Consider the following 26,070-nt stretch of genomic DNA (forward strand, 5'->3'; position numbering starts at 1 on the left):
CAATTGGGCAGATAAGTACCGTTATTGTAGTAGATTACACACAAATAGAACTTTGCCCACTAAAATACAAAGATCTTGCCAATAGGGATTATTATGATGACAGATCATGTGTTACCTCTGTATACATGAAGACTCTGGGGCAAGATTTGACAAGTAAATCATGCTCTTGACCTTGTTCATCATCACAAGGCTGAAGGAGAGATTTTGAAGCTATCCTATGTCTTGGTCTAGCAGATATCTCTTGTGAAAATGGAAGATTGAGTTCCTATGAAGATAAACAAAACAATTAGCAATTAGCACATTATATGGTATAGTAAGCTCTTTGGGGCAGGGTCCTCTCCTCCTGTGTCGCTGTCTGCATTCGTCTGTCAAATGCAACCCCTATTTAATGTACACGCTGCGTAATATGTTAGCGCTATATAAATCCTGTTTATTAATAATAATAATAACAACAATATTATTATTATTATTATTATTATTAAACAGGATTTATATAGCGCTAACATATTACGCAGCGTGTACATTAAATAGGGATTGCAAATGACAGACTAATACAGACAGTGATACAGGAGGAGAGGACCCTGCCCCGAAGAGCTTACAATCTCATACAGATGGTACTGTATGCCAAAGGAGGATATGAGACTACCGAGAGAGGAGGTGTACAGAGAAAAGAGGACCGGTCCAAGGACTGATCCTTGGGGAACACCAACATGGAGGAGAGTGGGTGAGGAGGAGTTACCATTGAAAGAAACTTGAAAGGTCAGACGGTCAGACAGATAAGAAGCAAACCAAGAGAGAGCAGTGTCACAGATACCAATGGAGTGCATGATTTGTATTAGAAGGGGGTGATCAACAGTGTCAAATGCAGAGGAAAGATCAAGGAGAAGGAGCAGGGAAAAGTTGCCTTGAGACTTAGCTCTGATGAGGTCATTGGACACTTTAGTAAGGGCTGTTTCAGTGGAGTGGGCAGCTCTAAAACCAGACGGGAGGGGGTCAAGGAGAGAGTTGGTGCTCAGGTAATGGGTGAGTCTTTTGTAGACAAGAACGCCTTGAACAATATTAATAATATTAATAATAATAGTGTGTGTGTGTGTATTCCATCTGTTTATACACTCAGTGCAATAAGGCTGCATTCATTGTTTCCAGTAGAACCTTCACAGTGTTTAGTAGAAGCAATGTTTATAAAGGACATTCCACTACCACGTGTGATCACTCATTAGTTAGCTTTTAACCTTTTATTTTAAAGGTCATAAAACAGAATTAGTACACCAGCAGCTGTGCTTCAGAATGTAAGTGCATTTGATAGACAATCAAGTAAAAGTGTCAGCTGTGCTTGAGCTGGCATTTTAAGCTGTATATTCCTTTTTAACGCTTTTTATATATATTAAATGTATGCTATGTTGACCTTTTTATATTACTGTTATTCTGTATAAGGGTTCCACCTGGTGTTCTTGATTTAACCTTCGTAAGAGAAAGAGAGGAGGTGGGCAAGTTCCAGGGAGATTGAACTTGCAATCTTATCTGTTTTCATGCACAGGATGAATATTTTGGAAGAAATTGTGAGTTCAGGGAAAAGAAAGTATAACAGGATATTGCTGTTATTGTGCTAGAAGTGGTGGCTTGGAGCCTGTTTCACAAGGATTTATACATTTCCAGAAAACAAGTAATAACATTTTAAAAGAACCCTTTCTATAAACCCTATTTTTATGGCAGGAAACTATGTGGCTGGCTGCTCCTATCTGCATAGCAAATTGCTACTGTGTGCTTGGGAGTGGCAAACTCCACCACAGATAACACAGTTGGATGCAGTTGTAGTGTGGTTCTTCCAAGAGCAACCATGCAGCCAATAGCAACCTGATGCTTTCTAGAACTGCGCTGCTATCTGTTGCAGCCCTGTGCATAAACTGATTCCCAAGAGGTGAATGTGAGTGGTTGGGACTGTGGTTGAGCCTACTGCAGAATGCTGTGGTGTACCATAGTTCTGAAATGGCCATTAAAGTGATTGGCATTGGGCACAGATTTTTTATTCTGTATAACAAATGATGTAATTTGCGGTGTGATTCTTTTAAAAGAAACCATGCACCCAATAGCAACCTGATGCTTTCCAGAACTGTGCTATCTGTTGCAGCCCTGTGCATAAACTGATTCCCAAGAGGTGAATGTGAGTGGTTGGGACTGTGGTTGAGCCTACTACAGAATGCTGTGGTACACACCATAGTTCTGAAATGGCCAATAAATTGATTTGGCATTGGGCACAGAATTTTTATTCTGCATAACAAATTATGTAATTTGCTGGGTGATCCACGATTGAAAAAATTTGCCAAAGAATGGCAAATGATTTTAAAAAATCGAATCCAGGTTTGTTGGATCATCCAGGTTCACCAATGGTAGTCTATCCTCTCCAGTCTTGAAGAGGTTTAATAAATCAGGCACGTAGTAGCTAAAGTTATTTTTCTATATAACTGGAAGAAAAAGACAGCTGCAGTGTGGCAATACATCCTAGTTGGAGGACAGTAACAGATACTACTGACACCTGGTAATGTATTAAAAAACATGTGTCATTGGGAAAGCTCAGAACACAAATAGAGTATGTAAAATCTGATACAGCAAACCTTCCTGTAAATATTTGTATCATTCTTGAATTAACAAAACCTCTGACCTTTGTGCACATATATGATGGAATGTCATGTACCATCGCCCTCACTGCCCAGCCAGTAGAATGAGGGGAATCTCAATCAATGAACAAGAGCCCCTGCTGGCACTATGCATTCAATTACATAATAGCAGATACTATAAAAAATACAAGTTTAAAATAAGTTTAGGTGTACTTTTATGCACATAGGAGAACAAAGATATCCTTGCTATTTCATCATTGTTTAAAGTAAATGACAAAAAAAGTTCTGGAATAATTTTACTTGCCTTCAAGTCCAGTGTGTGCTGTAACCTTAAAAGCGTTATTTCTTGCTCTAAACGCTGGATTACTGCTTGACATTCAGAAAACTGCAACAAAGTCTGCAGCAAATAAGAAAAATCACCAGTTACATTATAGAACATAATTATTGGATTATTCTTTAAACCAATACAGAGAACCTGCCACAGAAGACACAGCTTATACAACTAAAACACTTGCTACATCCTACAATGAAATGTATGTTCCCCAACAGCCGGTAGAAAAGCCAAAGGGAAAAACTGCACTGTGAGATGCTGGGGGTAGTCCACAGGACATACAGAGGACAAATTTTCTGAGCCTGTCCAGGTTTGGGGCTAATGGAACACATACAAACAGGACTAAAAGCAGAAAAAAATAATTAAACAAAAATCTTCCTATATGTCCAATACACATACCAGTCCCTGACATCCATTGCTAAAATATTTTTTGCAAAAAAAGGCCACCCTTTAAAATGAAAATTGAAATATAAAGTTTAGAGATAATAGCATACAATTCAAAAATAAAAATTATTTAGAAATGTATAACAAAATTAAGAATATCATGACTATGGGACTGATTTGTTAATGCTCTTCAAAGCTGGAGAAGATAGACTATCATGGAAGAACATGAGTGATCCAGCAAACCTGGATGCTGTTTTTGTAAATGTTTTCAATCCATGACCAAATCCATTCCAGGTTTGTTAGATCATGCAAGTTCTCCCATGATAGTCTATCCTCTGCAGTCTTGGAGAGCTTTATTAAATCAGTTTCCCATTTTTGTTTCTTAAATATAGTGGTACAAGCATTTCTGGGTATTACCTTGTCTAGGGTGGCTTCTGTATTTGCCACATTTACTTTCAGAGCTATATTCTCTGACTTCAGGACCTCAACGGCATCACACAGTCTATTTTTTTCAGCTGCTTGACTGGCACACTCCTTCAACAACTTTGTTTTTTCCAGTTTTATATACTGCTTGTCCTAAATAATAATTATAATATTAATATTAATAAAAAAAAGATAAAAAAATACACAAAGAAACAAATTGGTGATTACAATTCATCTCAATATATACTACATTGGAAAATGTTGCAACTGAGTTAACATTTTTTTACCACAAACATGAACGGAACCTCCATACTCTAAAAGATGGTCACCACTATCAAGATAAAACAACAGGTACCAAGAAGTGCCTAAGCATACTTACTTAGTTAGCTTTCATTTAACCCCAGGATTTATAGAACTGAAGCGGAAGCTATTATTGCTCCCACATTCTACACACAACTACAGGTTCCTTAATGAGGCAAGCAATCTCATTGCCAATAATGTGGTGCAGAAGGCAGCAGGAGGCTGGCCAGAACACTAGTGTCATAGCTTTGGTCATTGTTAACCCAACTAGGAGCGAGCTCCAGCTATATATTTCAATACATTTTTTGATGGGATATATGACAACAATAAACATAGTACAATAGGAAAATTACAATACAGACAGTATTAGTTTATAGTAAAATGAAAAAATATACAAAATATACCTTTGTTGCATTAGACAGGGCTTCCTCCAAAAATTGTATCCTACATTGTAGTGCGTCAATCTGTTCTCTTTTGGCAGTGATTTTCTTTTGCATTTGTGTTGCAATTTTAATAGCTATAAGAAGATATTAAAGGAGTTTAAAAAAAAAAGTTGTGTTTATACTTCCTTTTCAAGTCACAGGAAGTGACAAGGACAAGGATTTTCATCAAAAATAACATTTTTGCTAAAAATGTTCCTAGCCTTATACAAAGAAAAAGAATGCAACCCCTATATCTAAGAACAGGAAAGCTGCAATACATTAAATGTTTGTTTTGATGTTTAGATTCACTTTAAAACCAATACTAACACATTAGAGGACATTTAATAAACAAAAACGAAACAATTACCTAGTTTACAGTATCCTATTAACAGTTCAATTATTTTTTTCTTTCTTTTCTCCCATGCATGTCTTAGGAGAGTAAAATCTAGCATTTCTTACCATGGCCATCACAACCCTCTACAGTTTTCAGGGTGTTTTTGGTCTGCGCAAGTTCAGCCATAGCTGCTTTCAGTTGTATTTTAAGAATGGAAGTTGCATTTTCTGTATCTTCAGTTTTATTTTGTGTGTTCCTTTTCAGTGTTTTATAGTTTTCTGCATAAACGAACACAGAACAACATTAGCAAATACTTAATATGAATGAACCCAATATCCAAGTGAACTCTGGCGAATCAGGGGAGTGTGTCCTGAAATGTTTAAGGAGGGATCTCAACCTCGAGAGCATAGAGGTGCTCTTAAATGTTTGGAAATCTCTATAATACATGTTCCTTCACCTCATTTTGGTATGTAAGGTGTGTAGGAAAAAATCTCATATAGAAGTTCATTTTGTGTTTTGAAAGATCATGCTGACACTAGTTCATTTATGGGGCAATCCATCAATGACATGATAATTGAGTGCTGCAGAACATGAAGTATATGACTCTGAAGCCACAAACCCTTGCAGAACAAAAACAGTTACAGGCTGATGTTATATCTTTAACAGTAAGGATCTGCAAAAATATGACCAAGAGTTACTCAGCTTTGTGTACTGCTGTCCTTATGCCACATGTCCCTCTTGTTACTTCCAGACTCCTTTTGCCTAATATATGATTCCCTGACACCTTTTTAAAGGTGATCAGTATGTGTCAATATGCACACTTATTATGCTACATTATGCATTTCCTATACACAAGAAACTATCAGATTTTCCAACCAAAATTTGGGTATATATAGCAAGTACAATACCTTATGCTTAAATTTACCTGATAGGCATTCAAGCTCACTTTGCGTTTCTTTGAGCTCAGCTACAATTTCCTTTCTTTCTTTTCTTAACCTGTTGGCTTCACAAGTCTTTTCAATGCATTCATTTCTCAATTTGCTTTTCTCTATTTTTAACAATATACACATCTCTTCCAGCTCATGGATTTTTGTGTCTTTCTTTTCTGCCACATCCTATAAATCACAAAAATTTACAAAAAAAAAGGACAGTGCAGGGCAGCCATACAGTATGTTTTGTTCATATGTATGTAGTATAACAAATGACAAACCAATAGCATAGGTGAACAAGAAATATTTTTAGCTTAGAGAATGAAAAGTAAAGATTTCGATCAACAATTAGTAACTAAATAATATTTATTATGTGCATTTACCTTATTGTCCTGTATTAATGCATCCCTTAGAGATGCTTCCTTTAGAAGTTGGGACTTCTCTGCTTCCAGTGTCCCCACTTTTTGGTTCTGTTGCCCAACCATTCGAGTTAAAGTCTGAACTTGGTCTCGCAGTGTCATTATCATGTTATCTTTCTCCACTAAAAGCAGCTTTAATGTTTCTGTATCTTCCAACATCTCTGACATTTGCTCTGAGGTTGTTTTTAACTGCTGCAGTTCCTTCTTTTTGGACTCTGCATAAAAACGCAGTTTTTTCAGCTCCTCTGCTGCATTCTTTAATGCTTTGTTCTTCTCTGCCAAATTACCTTTTAATTCATTTATGTTTTTCTCAGCATTTTCCAGTCTTTGTGTTTTGGCTGCCAGCTCCTCTGTCAGTTTCTGCAATGTAGTTTTCATAGACTCCAATTGGCATGTCAATATGTTCAAATTTGCTGTTTTGTCTTTAATAGTTTTCAGCTGGGACAAAATAACAAAAAATAAAGTTTACTCATATGTATGTTTCCATGTGAATAAATAAAATACCTTCAATGAGCCACATTTTATTAGTTTGATAATCAAGTATATGGGAAACATAGCCTCCACTGATTTTAGCAACTTGTGTGACTAGCTGGGTCTTCTAGCCCAAAACTCACAACAATATTTGTCAGAGGAGGGCAATTTTTGGCACTTGGTAACAGTTAGTGGTTATATGGTCAACATAATTATATGTTACAAAAAAAGTATAACCAAAGGCAGACTAAACAATTACCAAATTCAGATACTATGTTAAAAACAAGCTTCATTAATTGAACAAAACATTTTCTTTACGCTTTATGACTGAGCCAAATGCTCCTTCATTTGTGTCTCATGTGATCCCTTTCCCAGACACTGCCTCCAAGGAAGGTTTCAGCAATAGAGACATTGCTGTCAATCTAGTAAGCAGTGGACATGTCTAGGTGTGGCCAGGAGATGACTGACATATAGGCTAAGCAGTGACAATGCCCATATATGCCCCTGCAACAATACCTATATTACAATTGTCTACCAGAATGCAGCTTCCTGGTTCTTTAAACTAAGTATATAAAAATGAACTGGCATTTTTGGGCAAGGCAGGGCAAGTCTGACACATTTCCAAAATGTCACCATTTTCAACCTTTTGGACAGAGAAGCACTTTTCTGCTACAGAGAAGTTCAGACATTTAGTGGAACATTTAATACATGTCTATAGCTTAGAAGCTGCCATAAATGTAAAAAGTCATGGAATACCATGCATTTTCATAAGAATGGACTTTATTTCAGCTTTCAGTAAAACCTTAGATAAAGGCACAGCAGCATCACACATAACCTTAAGACAATACCTTTTCTTCTTCCTTTTGATGACTCTCTTTTTTTACCACAGTCAATATTATTTGGAGGCGCTCCACTTCCATACTCCGCTCTATCAACTCTTTTCGTAAGTGCTCATTGGTGAGCTTGTGGACATTCGTTTGTTCCTGTAACTGCATATTATTTTCTCTTTCCAAGAGCAGCTGTTTTTCAGATACTTTATAAGCATTTTGCAAATCCTTTAGCAAAAAAAAATAAAAAATTATTTATTGGACTCATTCCATTTTTATAGGTAAACATTTTCTAATATTTCTACAGCTTACATTGTTCAAATAATTTATAATTTATTTACCAATATTATGATTCTATAACTGGATATCGAACAAGCTTAAAAAAGGTCACATATTTTATTCTTACATTTAATTCCTGCTGGTGTTTATCAAAATCCTGACTGAGTTGAGTATGCTCGTTCTGAGATTTCTCCAGGGCAGTGTTGGCTATCAAAAGCTGATTACTGAGCTCTTCCACCTAGAATAAAAAAAAAAAAAATCAGTTCAAGCACAGTAACAAACTATTTTCTCACATATTGATAAAAAGGGGTGTTATATTTAGGAAAATGTACGTTATTTACATATGACCCTTAATCCTTTGTCTTTAGTAGAAAAGGGTTCCAGTAATTTGCAGTGTTCCTATGTAATATCTTTGACCACCATACTCCTAATTTTTGGACACCACAGTGTGCCTTAATTTTACCTATAATATAGAGCCTTTGGTATTCCATGGAATGCTCCCGGCATAAGACTGCATTGACTTTTATTAAGTGTGCAAATTTATAATAAGTCTGGAGGTTCTTGGCTCAGAATACATTAGTGTTATCAACTAAAAGACAATTACCAATATTGGCAACTGTTATTACCATTAAATGGCAGGGTGACTATTTGTCAATTTTAACCTATTGCCTGTTAGTCACCCAGTTTGTACTTTGCCTTTTAACCAGTTTGCTGCATCTGTGCCACTTCTGCTTGCTGCCTATGCATACCATCCTACTTTTTTCTGGATACTAGTCATCCGCCTGTCCATAATGCATCCTGCTGCTATCCAGTAACCCACCGCCTGCATGCCTTTATTTCGAAACCAGTGTGGGCATTGTCGACTTGAACATTTCTGCATATGAACACCTTTTACCAGATCAGCTACACATATGCCAATCTATTATCTCAAATGACCTGTCAGCTCTATTGAGGGCCATGGGCCAAAGGTTTGAGAGGCCATATGCACCTCAACAGGTTCCTCTGAAAGGTGCATCAAGTGTACCCACTGGTAGATTATTCCTCTCCTTTTCCAGCAACATTCATAGCATTTGGGATTTTCTAGACAAATATGGTGTTTGAACATTTTACTGCTACATTAAAAATAGCTAGAAATACAATTGAAACCTAGCATGTATGGCTTTGGAACATTTGATAAAGTCTGTTTGGCCTACAATGACAGGCAACGCATACATAGGTCACAAAGAATGTAAAAAATACAAGACAAACAGGCAAATATTTCCTAACACTGCTTGGGTAACAGCTAAAGGATGACCAAATGCACAAATGATTGGTTATCTGTGAATATGTCCCAAACACATTTTTCTACATTCCTCACTATTATGCAGAATGAGCTAAACGACTGCTGTCTCACAGCATAATACCAGATAAGCACATTAATTTATTATTTAAAACTTGAGGAAAAAATCTGATATTTTGTAAAAACAAAAGAGATGTTGGAGCTAGGCAAATAAAAATGAACACAGAGAAAAAAAACACGTGTCAATATTTGAAATAATTTGGAAGGGTCAGATAGTCCCTTTTGGACTTGGACGAGAAAAAGCCTGCAATACCATGGGCATATGATGTAATACAGGCTAAAAATATAACAGAAGTGGTTACAAGAGTGCAAGTGTGTCACGTCTGGGGTTTTGGTTTCATGCCACGAGAGGGAAAGGGCACAGTATATATGACAAGCAAGAATATTCTGGTAAGGTCAACAGTGAAACACCAGGCTTCTTAATACAAACTGGCATTTAACAAGTGTAAATTAACAAGACATGTGACACTTGAAATCTTGAAACCAAAAATCATAAAATCATAACATAGAATAGCTGATTAAACCAGTTAAAATATGATGTATGAAAAAAAAATGCAAAATGTTTATAAATTTTTTTTCTAGAATAAAGTTTGCTCAAACTTCATATAACTGGTTTAGGACAGAAATAGTAGAATTGTTATTGCTGCCTTGATTTTGAAAATGAAGCAGCTGTAGTCTCTGCTGTACTATGTTGCTCTACTGCTTTGTGAGTCATTGACCTGGAACAATCATGCAGGCAGAAAAGTCTCCAGATACTTGATCTACCTAGATATGCATGCTTTTAAGATAGCAGCACCTAATATGAATATTCCTATCTTTATCCAGGTCCCCAGAGTTTTAGCACAAAAGGAAAGTGTGTCATTTTAATTTAGGGTCTATACACAAACACATTCTATTTTTTGTTAGCATCCTGTTCATGTGTCCCCTGATGTCTTGCAGGTCTTTAGTGAATTGACCTGTTGGATCACTAAGGACTAATGCCTCTGTATACCATTGTTGCTCATCCAGCAGGATGCCTCTGATTTCTACTCCCTGCTCCACAGAACAGAACAGGCTTCTCTGAAGTGAGAATGACATTAATTGTTAGTGTATACTTAGCTTTACACTTTTCAGGTAAAATGTTTCACAGTTAGATAAATTGATTTGTTTCTGAGACATCTTCCTATGAGAATCATTATTGAGATCAGATATTTAGATCCACAAATTTTAAGAAAGGAACAAAAACTCTACAGAACAGCTGGATCCACAGGCATACAGTAAGTTAACTAATATCTTTGTCTTCAGAATGCATGCTCATAATGCCCAAGCATGCAGTTTATAGCTAAACATCAGGCAAACTGCTACTTTTACAAATTAAATGCATACAATGGTGCTGTTTCTTTGGAAACTTATTGGCTGGTTGTGCTGCAAATGCTAGTCTAAGCTCTGATATAGAAAGGTTGATGCTCATTAAATTCAGATGCTTAAACTGAATGCATATAAAAAATAAATTTCAGGATGTATTTATAAATACAGAAATGTATTAGTATGTGCCTTTTAAATCTGCTTGGGGTTCAGCTTCCAGTAAGCAACAGGGAGAGAATGGCAAGTTCCCTAGCTTTTATTGGGAAACCTATGTGACAATGTAAGGGGAACTCTTGTAAGGGGAAGTTCTCAAGCCTGCTCCACATACCTCATTTTTCTGCTATCTCTGCTCATATACCCGAAAAGGACTGACTACTGATCCCTCCTGATATATTGTTCTTTCATCTCTATCATGGTGTTCTATAATGGGAGTGAATCATCCAGTCTAGTGCTGACAGACTGTGTGATATGAATATCTTGATTTTTGGTGGGGTCTTTGCCTTTAAGATTAGGCTGGTATAATATAAGATTGTTTAATATTCAATAAAGTTCAATTAGTACACAGTGAAGCCACAATTTATGCCTTAGAAAAATACTGTGCAAATTTTTACCAAACACAAAATAGAACACTTTATGTGTGTTTTTAAAAAAATATACCCAGATTGTTCTTCTATTTGTAATCCATTTAGTAATTAGGTGCTCTGACATAATTTTTACAGTGTCCTAGAAGGATATTTGTGCTCTCACCTTGTCTTTATAAGTTCTCTTGCAGCTTTTTAGTTCAGAGCGTAGTTCAGACGCTACAGATTCCAACTTTTCTACATGATCCTTATGCTTTGTATTCTGTTGCCTAAAATAAAATTATTGTAAACAAAATGGGTTAACATCTAGAAATTAGTACATAATGCTTCTATCCATAGAATTTTCAATGTGTATCTAAGCCTAAAGCTGAGAAAATTAGGAGGATGGTTAAAAACCCTGTAATTGTATAATGCTTCTGTTTAATACAAATTAAAATGTGTGAAAAATAAAAATAGTTTGATACAAATGAAGAAAAAAATACCATAAGGTTTCGAGTTGATCTTGCAAAGTCTTGGCATGACTCTTAGCAGTGTTCATTTCATGGCTCATTGCTGCCATCTCCTGTTCATGTTCATTACTCAAATTATCACACCTAAATCCAGAAGAAAATAACAAATATCAGATATTGAAAACAATAAGTCTGCTTTTATCCACATAATCTTCAACATAAAATACAAGAAAACAAAGCAAGAAATGCCTATTACCTGAGTTGTTCAGTAATAAAACTTACTTTTCTTGACATTGTTTTAAATTGTTTTCTTTAAATTCTAATTCCTTATTCAAAACATCAATTTGATCTTCTCTCTAAGGGAGGCAAAATGTTGCAGTCAATGTTTGGGTCCTTTGAAGCAGACTTGTGCCCAGGCTAAAGACATTCAGCTATTATTATTATTATCTTCACAGTATTTATATAGCGCCGTCATATTACACAGCGCTGTACAAAGTCCAAAGTCAGGACACTAACTGTCCCTCAAAGGGGCTCACAATCTAATGTCCCTACCACAGTCATACGTCATTAATGTAGTCTAAGGTCAGTTTTGGGGGGAAGCCAATAAACCTAACTGTATGTTTTTGGGATGTGGGAGGAAACCAGAGTACCCAGAGGAAACCCCACGTAGACACAGGGAGAACCTGCAAACTCCATGCAGTCCAGTGTCCTGGCCAGATTTGAACATGGGACCTAGCGCTGCAAAAGCAGGAGTGCTAACCCATAAGCCGTAATGCTGCACAGGTCATTATTAAGTTATGTATTATTCCACAGCTCAGTCACACAATCAACATATTAACTTACAGTGTTAAGTTTGGTTTTGAGAGAAGACACTTCTTCAGCCAGCTCCTGATACACCTTTACTACAAGTGTTCCAAGGTTGCTAAGATCACAGGTTGGAGATATTTCTTTTCCAGAACAATTGATATATGTTAAAATGGTTTCCTGAATATTCTGGTGTACATGATCCCGCTTCTGCAACATCTCTTTCAAAATATCAATATAGGCATGGGCCTGCTTCAGCATTTCCTCTTGCACTGTATTGGAAGTCTCGAGTTCCTGTATTCTAATTTGAAGATGTTTATTGACTTCTTCCTGGCTTTTTGATTCATTACATCTGCATAAAATCAGAATTATGCATAGGTTACGATACTATGCAAAAAAACGAATTAGGTCAAGTTCTACCAGTCAAAACATGGTTAAGTCTGTTGATACACAGATACTCTGCAAGACTTCAAATAAGTGTCTTTGCTGTGGTGTGTTAGTGCAACTGTGGCTCATAAAGATGAATAAAGGGTAATTTACCTGCTCTAGGCAGTTAGCTGTAAAGCCTAGCCACTCTATAATAATGCCTGGTCCTGCAAAGAATTTAAACACTGCCCGGCATGGCAGAGACCAGTACACTATGTTTTAGGTTTGTATTAGCATAAAAACACTTTAGAGCTGTGTCAGAATGCTTTTGTCAACCTCAGATGGGTTTTGCATTTGCTATACAACTCCATAAGAATACAAAGCCTACAAAAAGCAGGTCAAAGGCACGTTATGAAGAAGGAGTATAACTGCACCTGTCAATAAATTTAAGAATTTCAGAAGCAATTCAAACTTATATTAAACTGATGGCATCAACACAAACCTGTCAACACAGGTCCAAACCAGCATACCTAATCTCAATACACAGCATGAAATTGATGAATAGCTAAAACAGCTATTCAGCCTTAGCAGCAAATACATTGTTTTCCTAAGCAGACATAGGGCCTGTATATATATGTATTTAACTTGGACTGGAGGGAAACTATTATTATTAAACAGGATTTATATAGCGCCAACATATTACGCAGTGCTGTACATTAAAAACTATAATTTTGCTTTGTTCCTAAAAACCAATTGAAATTCTTGTTTTATTTAATACCTGGAAAAATGAGGATTGGCTGGTGATTGTTGCAGTACCTTTGTGTTTATTTTCTGTTATCCTTCCCTTTCACATTAAGTTTTTCATCATATCATTTAAACATTTATGAGTATTTGTAAGAGAATAAACATGTTTTTGTTTCCACCTGGCTCTCAGTATACTGAGCTTTACATTTGTTATTGGTTAGTGGGTACTACATCTCTGTGGTGTATCAGCCTAAATGTGGAATATGGTTTGCCATACAAACTTTTGCTTTTTCCAGTACTACCCTTCCCCAAGCCATTCCAAATGTGAGCAAAATGGCGCTAAATGAAATGGCCAATATACGCTCCAGCAAGGACAAAAGAAAAAGAACATGCTTACCTAATATCCATCTCAGCATTCTTTTTTACTAGTTCCTGTACCTTCAAGTTCACTTCATTGATTGAATGGCCGAGGGATTGTTGAAGGTTCTCTCGTATACTTTTATTCTATAAAGAGAAAATGTTGAGCATTATTATGTCTAGTTAAAAATAAATAAAAACAGAAACTACTAGAACTACAAAATCCAAAGGCTCTATGTCTTTAGCACCTGGCCAATAAAGAATTAAATTCCGAAAGAAAGCTTAGCATGTTTGCACATAATGGCAAAACCCTGACACACAGCAGTTGACTTTCTTCTGCTTTAACCCACTGCACCTTACAGTAACTTACAATGGTGTTCAATTCAATTTAGTTCAATACCTGAAAAGACACTACTATTAAATGTAGCGCATCTTACATATATTACAGTAATACATATATCACTCCTGCAAAATCTGTGAACATGCAGGTCTTCACTCCAGTAAGGGACTGACCATGTCCCTTCTGCAATAAAGCAAAACTATCTGCCTGTTCACTATCTTCTATAAAAAAATAACGTGCATGTGCAGCTCAGCATTTTTGTTCTAAAAAATGACTCCAATATAAAAAAGTGGTAGAGAATTTTAACTTGTATGTGTATTTATTTACTATTCAAAGTGAATTTTTCCTTAAATTAGAAAATGAGGTCAAATAAAGTGAAAATATGTTTCTACATAACACTGAAGAACGCATTTCTTGTTTGAGTTAGATCTTACACCTGTTTTTTTTACTAAATTTTGGGTGGTGAATCCAGAAATGACCCTAGTTTTTTGCTATCACATACAGTTTTTACGATACAGGGTACTCTCCAATTTTGTCAAAAAACATACAATTTTTACATACAATGAAAAAATAATAAAATAATAACTCGAATGTACAGTTTAAAATTCTTTTGTTCATACAAAGGATTTATTGTTAATCTATGAGAATTTTTTACAGTAAAACATTTGAAAATTATTCGGGTAAGCAGGTAAGGCAAAAAGTTACGCTTATAGCTTTTCCTGGCGTATTCAGTGTTAGGACAATCCCGCTGGATACTCCAACAATAGTCAGCCATCATATGTACATTCCATCTACCCTGATACCGTCCTTCAATAACCTTCAAATCTTGGTGGAATCGTTCACTTTGCTCATCACTGACTGCACCAAGGTTTTACGGGAAGTTAGAAAGATGGAAAGATGCAGAAAATGCTCATATTGCAACCAAGCATTTTGTAGCTCTCCAAGTGTTTCTGGACAATTCTGTGTAAATATTTGCCCGTGTGTTTCCAAGAAAGTCTTTGACAATGGCATTAAATGATAACCAAGCATTCTTTTAGACTTCTGACATTCTCCTGATGAAATGTTAATCTTTTATGAGCTGCTGAATCTGTGGACCATCAAACACACCGGCCTTTATTTTTTCAAATGACAGGCTAGGAAATGTCAAAATGAAGTACTTAAAACAGTCTCCTTCAGTTGGCTCATGTGGAATGTTTGTATCACCTGGTTTTAGGGCAGATCTTGGAGGCCAATTCCTTTCCACCTAATGCCTCTCACAAGCTCTGCTGTCCCACAAGCACAGATAACAAAGATACTTGGTATAGCCGCGTTGCTGACCAAGAAGGAAGCATACCATTTTAGGACTGACCCAAATATATTGCCATTGTGAAGGAGGACACACTTTAAGCTCCACTTTGAGCTATCAATGAATATTCAGTTGAGTTATAGATTGGCATTCCCAATTCCTCCGATAAACCAGGTATGTTATGGCAATACACAAAGCCACTGTCAGCTCTAAAGTACTGCAGAAATGCAATTTCTCTGATTCGAAAGTACGATACCTTCATTCCTTTTTCAAGTAAGTTTTTCTTACGCAGTCTTGATGCTGGGAGTTCTGAAGCTTTTTTCGATAATCCCAAATCACTCAACTCATGCTGATCAAATCCCTTACGAACAGAGTCCCCTTCAATTTCAAACTCTTCATCATTGTTGTCACCTAATTCATCACCATGATCATGTTTCTCAAGAGAGGGTAGTGTAACAAAAACAGGCAATGTGATTTCATCTGAATGAGCCACTGGGCGTATAGCGGATGGTGGACTAGGATACTCTATGTTACATTTACTTTTCTTGTTATGTCCTGAAGTTTTCACTATACAAAAGTAACAGTCACTGAAATGATCTCCTGGCTCTCACCAAACCATAGGTATACCGAATGGCATCTTATCACGTGTTACATTTGTCCACAGCCGTAAACCCCCACACACTGTTTGCCCACCTTATGAGGGGCCCAAGACTTATCTTGATCACCAGGTTTAACTTTGAAATATGCCAAATAGGCTTGCTCTACAAATGTTCGCCCTTTGACTGGGAATGGTGAAACTGCCACAGAATTAACAAAATGAATCAGGGTTGTTTAGGCACTTGATGAGAAACAGCAGAGCCAGACATGATCCGAAAGAAAGGATATACGTGTGTAAGTATAAAAATAAATTTTGCCTATTCACTACGTAGAGCAGCACACAACCTCTGACCACAGTCTTGTGTGTAAATGAATCGCCTGTACAAATCCACGCTACAGTAATCGCATTAATATAAGTGGTGGAGAAAAAACCTGATGAGATAGAAGAAAACTAATTGCACGTTCAGAATCAGCATACCTATTTTAGTGTAAATAGCTTAAAAATTGAAGTCAACAAAAAAATGTGTTCAAAATTGGTTCCCAGTGTAATTGAATAATTGAAGTCAGCACAACTTCACTTCATAGTGTTACATCATTGGCTGTAGAAGAAACAACGTTGAATAAACTTGAGTTGCCTGTGACATTTGTATTTTACTAGAAAACATAAGCAGTGGACCATTGATGACTGGTTTACAATTACAATAAAACTATCATAAACTCAGGTTGTGAGAGGTTACCTTTGGGTTGGACTGAAACACAACATCTCCTAATCACTCATTAACCCTGGACAGTTGGTACCTGTGTGGTAACACCAACACACAACATAAATCATGTTTAACTTACTTCTTCAGGTCTTTGTGAATTTATGAACAGCGAGGAATAATCCTTCAGTGATGTCTTCACAGAATGTTTATCAGACAGGTAAGTGATTCCATCTAGTCCATTTTGCAATACACTGCATTGTGTTGCCAAGCCACCTTCTATATAGCTTGAAAGACCAGCCTGCAGTTGACTTTTAAAAGTTTGAGGAGGCACTGATGATAACACATTGCGATTACCTCTTGCTGAACTGGAAACATGCGATACTAGAAAATAGACAAAAAATAGAAATTTACACATACACATTATACATGTCCAATTGGGTGGTCAGAGCTAGTATAGCCTACAGAAGAGCAAAGGATGATATAGGCACGAAGGAATGTACAGATGTTAAATTGCTAGAAGTTGAGTGACTAAAGTTCCACCTTAATTTTCATTAAAGCCCAACTCCAGGTAAGTGTATTTTTATTCTATGTTTTGAATACAGTGGGGGCGTGGGTCAACCTCTGACAGATTTTTTTATTAATGTCCGCTGGGGATAGGTGCGTATACTTAAAAAAGTATTTTCAGTTCTTCTAGTATAATCTTCAAATAAGTGGTAACGCCATGTAAATTCTGTCCTCATACCCTACTGACAAAACCAACTTAATAACTAGGGATATTTTACTGCTTCTTGCCAGGGCAAATTGTGAGAGACATTGAAATTTCCGAAAATTCTAAACATCCCCTAAACCACTTTATCTAAAAAAGTAGACTATGGGTAGGGAAAGGAATCTTTCTATCTGACAGGATTAATCCATGAACGATGTCAGACGAACACTGTACACGTCAGACTCTCGTCCGAATCATCTGACGTGTACGCAGCCCTAGTGTCTGTTTAAAAAAGAGGATTTTCAAATTAAACACTAAAACCGATTATAATACACAACCCTAAAGCCAACTAAATGTAATTACATTTTGAGTTTTTTTTATACTTTAACCTAACCCTATCCAACAGTATTGAAAGGACCGAGGTTTTTCAGCTACTTTAACCTATCTTAATCTTAGTCCTTTTCTGCTAAAAAGTACCTATCTAAAAGACCAAGGCTGTTTGCAATAGTCTAAACAGACATCCCGAGCATAAAGTTGTAGATCAATGGCCTTTTGCAGAAATGCATCAGGCTTTTGGGTAATTGTATCTATGGACACAAAAAATTAGCTCTAGTGATGTTTTTGCATCCACTATAGGCATCTATAGGAAGGCAGAGGATGATGTAAATGCTTTAACATATTTTTCAAAATTCTAAAGATTCTTTTAGTGGCATAAAAAAATAGATAAAATATTATTGAACAGAAGATAAGAACAAGAGTGTTATAACCCTTATACAGCAAATTTGAATTAACATGCAAAAATATATAAACATAAAAAAGTGCAACATAGCAAAACATACATCTAGATTTGGTATTATCATCATTGGCAGTGTTCTTGTGGCATTTTTCATGAAGAGGCAAGGACAGCTGATTTATTGTATGCTGTGTAGCTCGTTCTACTTCTTTTTGCAATTTCTGGATTTCTTTAGTTTGTTCATCCAGCTCTGCCCTACGGAAAAAAAAAAGTGATTAATGAACAATGCATACATAATGTATAAAAAAGTAAAAACGACCCACATTTATTATCATTATGCATCCCTGTGCAAATGGAGGTTGCCATTTCTGATTATTTTTTTGAAAATTCTAGTTGCCTGGCTGTCATGCTGATGCATTCTTCTGTCTTCCGGCTACGTCACCCAATCTCGCACTGTGCAGGCATGAGATTGGGTGACGTAGCCTGCCAGGCATGAGATAGGGTGCCGATCTCACTGGGCATGCGTGAGATCAGCATTTTTTCCCATTACAGGAAAAAAAAAGTCCCTTCTGCATATGCCTGAGATTGGGCATGCACAGAAGGAGCAGGCAAAAGCCTCCTGGGATGCGTGAGGAGGCTCTGCACTCCCATTCAGCTGCTTGAGGTATTTATAAAGGACATATTCTAGCTGTAAGGGGGGGCGTTCTTTCCATTGGTCACCAATTTAGAGACTTTTTTCCCACTGATCTTTAATTTATTTTAGCAGGCGTTCCCAAGAGCCAAAGTCAGTGTGTATGACTGCTACATTTATATTTGCAAAGTGACAGCTAAAAGTCAGGTGTGTGTCCACTGGATTTGCTATGCTTTCTGGTACATGTGCAGTACCTGCATAGTTAGTGTTCATAAATATTTAGTTATTCATGTTAATAAATATTTTTTTAGTTATTTCCCCTGGAGAAATAGTTTCTGAAGAAAAACATAAATATGATGCAATTTTGGGGTAGACAAAGCAAAAAGTGAGGTGGATGTATAAAAAGTATCACAATGAATAACAGAATAAAGAATTTCAGATAGTGCTGCTTTAATAAGACAAGCTTAAGGAACTCAGCAGTTGTTATTATAATTATGAGTCAGTGTATGTTTTGGTGCATTGCATAATATCTGGGTTTTTTCCCGCAATTTTGTTTTGGTACATAATGAGACCGACCAAAACTCTGCATGTAAACAATAGCAGCTAATCAAGGTTGTTGGAAAAACATTTCAATGGCAAATTTCCACAATTAGTTTAGTTATTTTGAAAAAGGTTTTGCCTGTTTAGAATGCTACAGTTCATGGACATGCAAGTAAATGAACTATACAAAATCAAATGAATATATGCACATAATACACACTTATATACAAACATATATCTACGCATGTATTTTGTTTACAGATTAGTGTAGGGCAAACATGCCTACTAGTAACAATGTAGTTAAATCTCCTACATATACATAAATTCGTTCAGGTAGGCCCCTTCACTGCACAGGTTTTGATTTGAATTTTTATTGCCTCTGTGTTGCTCTTCTTTTCCATGCAAATCAAGGCAAACAATAAACAAAATTGTACACACAGATTGTAACATGTATGACCAGATTCCTAAATCAACATATATGCCTTTTACAGGAAAGTTCCATAGGTCCTAGAATTTTCTACATGCAAGGATTTTATATGTTAACAGATGGTATATAAATACCATATATATATATATATATATATATATATATATACACACACACACACACACACACACTGTATCAACCATGTTTGTATTGTATGTTTAACTGCTCAATAAACGTACAAATTTTTTTTTTTGTATTTTGCCCCTATTGGAACCTAAATGAAGATTTTAAAAATAATGGTTATAAAAAACGGCTGCCATGAATGCTTATTGATCCTAATGTATATTTTGAGGCTATGTTTCCAAAACTTCAAAATGTTCCCCATAACAACTATATCACAATTCCTAAATTTAAAATGATTAAAATCGCACAAAAGATGGCAATAGACAGAGGAAAGATGTTGAATGTCAAGGATCTGACTGGCTTTAGGAGTCTGTCTCGGTCATCCAATATCTATTGGCAACCGTTGGACATTGCCTAAATGAGATTTAGGGCCTGAGATTTAGAGCCCATTGACATGCGGTGGGGATCGGGCTGGTGTTGGGATTTCCTCCCAGCATCACACAGACCTAAACACAGCTCACTTCTAGGACTGGTGAAAAGCCTTTTTCTGTTGGGGTACTTGTGTAATATCCAAGTGCAATTGGGCAACAGGAACCTCTTTTACTTCCTCCTCATTTCCTCCTAATATGATTTGGGCTGGACGTGAAGGAGATGTTCAATGCCTGACCACATGGCTAGATATATAGGATCACATAAGAGTTTATTACACCACAGAGATTTCTATTCATTGCAATATATCTGTGCACAATAAATAAGTTTTTGTACTAAAGGGTGGTGAGGGGCAAGAAATGGGCTCACAAAGGAAAGGAGACCTATGTTTATTTAATCAATAACTGACCTATCAGTCAAACCCCAGGTGTAAAACTGCAAGCTGAGAAAACTACCTTTCAGGTCAATAAACGGCGCCAGCTCCGAGAAACAGATTTAAAATTACTCATAACACATTTAACTCTATTCTAGCTTGTAATATAGATCCTAATAAATATCATCATTTTATTTTACAAAAATGATATTGCACAGCAAACAACTGAGTCAAAACAAATACACTAAAGAATATCAGGTAGCTAGCTTTGTTCTTGGAATTTGCATATTGGGGTCTTTTATTAACACATCACTCAATCCATTCCAAAACTCTTGTCCCATATTTACATGCATTAGTCAGAAATGTTTTGTTAGTACCTTAGTGCTAGGAGGTTCCTGCTCGCCATTGCCCTGGTAACATCTGAAAAAGAAAAGACATTTGTTACATGTTGATCACTGGTTACAAGTATGGATGATAGGGGGAAAGAAGTAAAACTGAAGCCTGTAATCTACCATCTGTTTGCTGCCCTTGTTCTGTGTCCTTTGTTATACCCTCTTGTACAGTCATAGGATCAGTGCAGATTTATTTTCTTTTCCAGTAACATGGCACAAATTCTTATCGTATACCTGACGGGTCTTTAGTGAATTCTTGTAGTTAGCCATCGCTTTTAATAAATTCCATAATAAAAAATTACTAGTTTACTTACAGAGCGAGATTCCCTGGGTCAGGTGTGCTTTCTAATGCAGAACATACATGGATCAATTTGGCAATTATCAATTATTTTTTAATATCATTGAGCTTTCATGTTAAATTAAAAGAAAGGAAATTAGGAAAGTGTGTTATGTTTTTTCAAAGTGACCAGCATGGGTACAATGTAACAGAGTACACACATTTTGGAGTAAGTGTGGCACAACCAGAACTTCCAATGGCCAGCCAAACAGCAATCACGAGAGAAGGGCCTCAGTAAGGGAGCTGAGAGAGAATCTGATAATCACTCTGACCTCAGTCAGAGATCTCCAGAGATCCAGATAGCTGCAGTCCTCCAATGATCAAAGCTCTATGGCAGAGTGTATAGACAGAAGCCTCTCCTCAGAGACATGAAAGCCCACCTGGAGTTTGCAAAAAAGTACCTGAAGGACTCTCAGACTTTGAAGAACAAGCTCTGTCCTTATAAAACCAAGATTGAACTATTTTGAATTCTAAATGTTTTGTCTGGATGAAACCAGGCTCTGTTCACCACATGCCAAATACCATTCCAACAGTGAAGCATGGTGGTGGCAGCATCACTCTGTGGGGGTGTTTTTGAGCAGCAGGGACTAGGAGAGCTTCTTCGTTCATCTATCACTCTTTTGTCGCTGGAAGGGTTCAGGAAACATTGTTTCCTGTGACAATAATTGAGCGTGTATGTTGCTGCAAGTGGCAGCTGCCAATATGTGATTGATGTACACATATCACGTTATCATCACACAATACGTGACCGATGTACACATATCACGATATCACACAATACGTGACCGATGTACACATATCACACAATACGTGACCGATGTACACATATCACAGTATCTCACAAATACGTGACCGATGTACACATATCACGATATCTCACAAATAAGTGACCGATGTACACATATCACTATATCACACAATACCTGATTGATGTACACATATCACGATATCACACAATACGTGATTGATGTACACATATCACGATATCACACAATACCTGATTGATGTACACATATCACCCAATACATGACCGATGTACACATATCACGATATCTCACAAGACATGACCAATCTGCACATATCATGATATCAAACAATATCTGACTGATATAAACATATCACGATATCACACAATACATGATGGATTACACATATCACACAATACGTGATGGATTACACATATCACGATATCACACAATACGTGACTGATGTACACATATCACGATATTTCACAATACATAGTCATGTATTGTGATGTACAAAATAAAAGTAATGGCTGCTCTTCCTGCAGTCAGTATCTCTGCAATCACAGCCCCCATGATCCTTGTACAGGTGCACAATACAGGAACCTGATATCCCAGGACAGCCATGCTGTGGGGACAATGCAGACAAATGCTGCCTGGGTTCACCCACATCCCTGGCCATATACAAGATAAAGTCTCACCAGTGTCCGTGCCACTCCGATACCAGGGCTTCGCTTTGTCTATGGGGGGAAATGAGGCGCCCCCACCCCCCTCTCTACACACACTGTCGGTTTAGTAAAGACGCTTCTCTGTTTCCATGGAGACACCTCAGGCCTGCAGGGTGGGGATGGACCCCGCCCACCCCGGGAGCTGCCAGCAGGTTCACACACAGCCCATGTCTGAGCTCCTCACTGGGGATGTGTCAGGTGTTATAGAAACTACTTTTACAGGTAGTTAGGATATCTTCCTATCTAATATCGTGGCATTTATCATTCATTTTAATCAAGTTGTTGTATAATGAACGTGTATGCATTGTAGAAAAACAAAACGTTTTTATATGTACTTTTTAATGACTGCAGTGTTTTTTTTATCCTGGCTCATAGCTGCTAGACCAGGGGTGGGCAAACTTTTTCAGTCAGGGGCCACAATCTGATATAAAATTTGACAGGGGGGCCAGACCGATGGGAGAGTAGGTGGGGTTATGCCATCATGACCCCACTGAGCGTGACATCGTGATGGCATAACCCCGCTGAGCCTGCGATGGGAGAGTGGGCAGGTGTGTGCAGGGACACGTCCACCTCCAGGAGCCAGGATACAAATGGGGGACGTGTTCTGCAGCTCTGGCCGGTGCCCGTTCCTTCCAGAGACGCCAACCACCCAAAGGGCCGGAGAAACAACCTTATTGGGCCGTAGTTTGCCCATGCCTGTGCTAGAAACATTCTTTGTGTTCCCTCCTAGAACCCAGGAATGTGCCCATGTCACCCTACATTGCTTTCTGGTTGGCAGGGGAAAGAGATATTCTGCAACATTTCAGTCACGGATGAGTGAGATGTCATAAAATCTGGGCAATGATTTGTTCAGACATGCGGTGGGAACTGCAGCTTCCTATGGCTGGCACTTTACCAGGAGCTCAGCCCCCGCAAGGTCTGACTGCTTCCTAATGAGTCAGCATCACATCATTTTATAGTAGGAGGTGATCTGCTCACTACCGCCCCCATTCTTTGCCCCGGGGCACTACATGTAGAGCCTCAACCACAGGCGTGGTTCATGTATGTGGTAACCACACTTCAATGTCACAGTCCATCTATAATAGACCTTATTGTACACAAGAATAAAAAAAAGCAGGTGGAGTCCCACCAACTTTCACAGTACAGTTTAGAGGCAACAATTAGAATTGTTACACGCAGCCAGTGGTAGCGAGCCTAAGAGTCAAATACCATTTTGCTGTTCAATGGCATGCATGCATTTGCCATGTGTTTACTAGTCAAATTACATTATTTCAGATAATCAGAAAGGGTAAATAATATTACACAGTATTTATATAGCGCTGACATATTATGCAGCTCTGTACAAAGTACATAGTCATGTCACAATCTCACAATCTAATGTCCCTACCTCAGTCATTTGTCTTTATTATAGTCTAAGGTCATTTTTGTGGGGAAGCCAATTAACCTAACTGCATCTGGGAGGAAACCCACATACACGGAACCTGCAAACTCCATGAAGATTTTGTCCTGGCTGAGACTTAAACCTGGGACCTAGGGCTGCAAAGGCCACAGTGCTAAACTCTGAGCCACCATGCTGCCTAAATGGCAAACAGGATTTGAAAAAGATGCCCCTTGGCACCTACCCTCAAAAGGATTTTTTGCCCTCCTTAGTGATTCTGTTGCTGGGGAGTTCTTTTCACCAGGAAAAAATGACTGGTGGGACAGGGACCTTGGGGCAGAATTTGAGAACTATATTGCTATGAAAATCAGCGATCAGTCAGGTGTTTGTTGCTGAACAAGCAAGGTCTCACAATAAAAAACATACTTTCATTGTGCAAGCCTATATTTTCATTAATAGCTGTGAACCTGCTCAGAGCAGAGTACTTCTATGTCCATATTATGGAGGAAGGCTCAGACATAGGATCTCTCCTCCATTCTCCCTGCTAGGACACCCCATAAAGTGTTTGTGTTCCTCTTCTTGGAAAGCATTTTGCTGGGTGAGAACCAGGGGCTTAGCATGCATTTCCGCAGTCTGTAGTAGTGGTTGGGTGACGTTACAGCCGTCCTGATCAGTTTTACATGAAAGCTGTTAGCCTGCAGATGAAAAAAAAAAAAAAAAAAAACAACTTTATGGCTACTTGTGTCTCTTACTTATTTTCATATGTAGAATCATGCTTAAAGTGAACATGCAGCCATGTTATTGATATTTAAATATTTACACTTCAAAGGTACCTTCAAACTTTTTTCTACAGCGAAAAAATTGGCATTGCCAAATAGTGCTGAATATTAGGATGTTTTAAGTCTGCACAGCAGCTACCGCACACATTTGATACAGTCTCTAAGGGACAGTAGCAGACCCTCAGTGACAGGGTCCCTCAGTGTAGACCTCAGTGATAGACCCCTCAATGACAGAACCCTAGTACAGACCACCTCAGTAAGAGACCTCAGAGATGCACCCCTATTGACATTTTCCTATTGCAGACCTCATTGACAAACCCCATGTGCAACCTTTAGTGATAGAATGCTCAATGACAGACCCCCAGTGCAGCCCAACCTCACCGACAGTCAAGTCGGTGACAGAGCCTTTAGTTCAGACCTCAGTGACAAAATCGCATTGCATACATCAGGCACAGACCCACCACCAGTGGTCAGGGGCACAATCATATCTTTCTCATATTTTAATGAAACTGCTATAGAGTCATGGGTATAGTGAAATAGAGTCTGAGTTAATGCACATCATCTACTGCACGTTTGCTGCAATCCTTGAGTACCAACGTTGTGACAGACCACAGGAGTACACCTCACTGACAGATGCTCAGTGACAGCCCCCATGGCATAGCGACAGACCCCCCCAATGATAACCCCCAGCGACAGACCCCCCCAATGATAACCCCCAGCGACAGACCCCCCCAATGATACCCCCCAGCAACAGACCCCCCCCAATAATACCCCTCAGTGCAGACCTCACAGACCTTATTTATAACCCCCCAGTGTAGACCATTGTAACAGACCCATGGAAGACTTATTGCAGAGCTGTATAGAATATCAGACCTATATGTTACTTAGCAGTGACATCTGTCATAAGCACCTTGCCTTGGTATTAAACACATGCTAAGAACTGAAATCCAGTGAAAGAAAGAGTTGGGCTAGAATGGGTTCAGTATGCAGTAAAATCAAAGCAAGTTATTAGAGTAGGGGAGGATGAACCTATAAAACTGTACAAGTAAAGCTGGAGTTGAGCTTTAATGTATGCAGCCTGCTCACTGTGTGGCCCATGGTGTTATA

The 26,070-nt window shown here is 37.8% G+C and overlaps 1 protein-coding gene across 2 annotated transcripts in view; it reads right to left on the reverse strand.

Moving 5' to 3' along the window:
- The window catches only part of CCDC158 (coiled-coil domain containing 158), a 29,230-nt gene extending 6,336 nt beyond the window's left edge, over positions 1–22,894 (reverse strand). For both annotated transcript variants that reach the window (XM_072405480.1, XM_072405478.1), the window contains exons 1-18: positions 22,780–22,894; positions 20,984–21,026; positions 18,190–18,338; positions 16,784–17,025; positions 13,759–13,865; positions 12,291–12,603; positions 11,730–11,803; positions 11,481–11,591; positions 11,165–11,267; positions 7,862–7,972; positions 7,477–7,683; positions 6,122–6,595; positions 5,735–5,924; positions 4,935–5,087; positions 4,458–4,570; positions 3,748–3,906; positions 2,920–3,012; positions 116–265 (exon numbers count right to left, since the gene is read on the reverse strand). In XM_072405480.1, coding sequence (XP_072261581.1) covers positions 116–265; positions 2,920–3,012; positions 3,748–3,906; positions 4,458–4,570; positions 4,935–5,087; positions 5,735–5,924; positions 6,122–6,595; positions 7,477–7,683; positions 7,862–7,972; positions 11,165–11,267; positions 11,481–11,591; positions 11,730–11,803; positions 12,291–12,603; positions 13,759–13,865; positions 16,784–17,025; positions 18,190–18,338; positions 20,984–21,012 — 2,778 coding nt within the window. In that variant the 5' untranslated portion in view covers positions 21,013–21,026; positions 22,780–22,894. The remainder of the gene's footprint in view (positions 1–115; positions 266–2,919; positions 3,013–3,747; positions 3,907–4,457; positions 4,571–4,934; positions 5,088–5,734; positions 5,925–6,121; positions 6,596–7,476; positions 7,684–7,861; positions 7,973–11,164; positions 11,268–11,480; positions 11,592–11,729; positions 11,804–12,290; positions 12,604–13,758; positions 13,866–16,783; positions 17,026–18,189; positions 18,339–20,983; positions 21,027–22,779) is intronic.
- Between the last annotated feature and the right edge of the window lie 3,176 nt (positions 22,895–26,070).

The sequence above is a fragment of the Pyxicephalus adspersus genome, chromosome 3 (genome assembly GCF_032062135.1).
Source record: "Pyxicephalus adspersus chromosome 3, UCB_Pads_2.0, whole genome shotgun sequence".
NCBI classification, from domain to species: domain Eukaryota; kingdom Metazoa; phylum Chordata; class Amphibia; order Anura; family Pyxicephalidae; genus Pyxicephalus; species Pyxicephalus adspersus.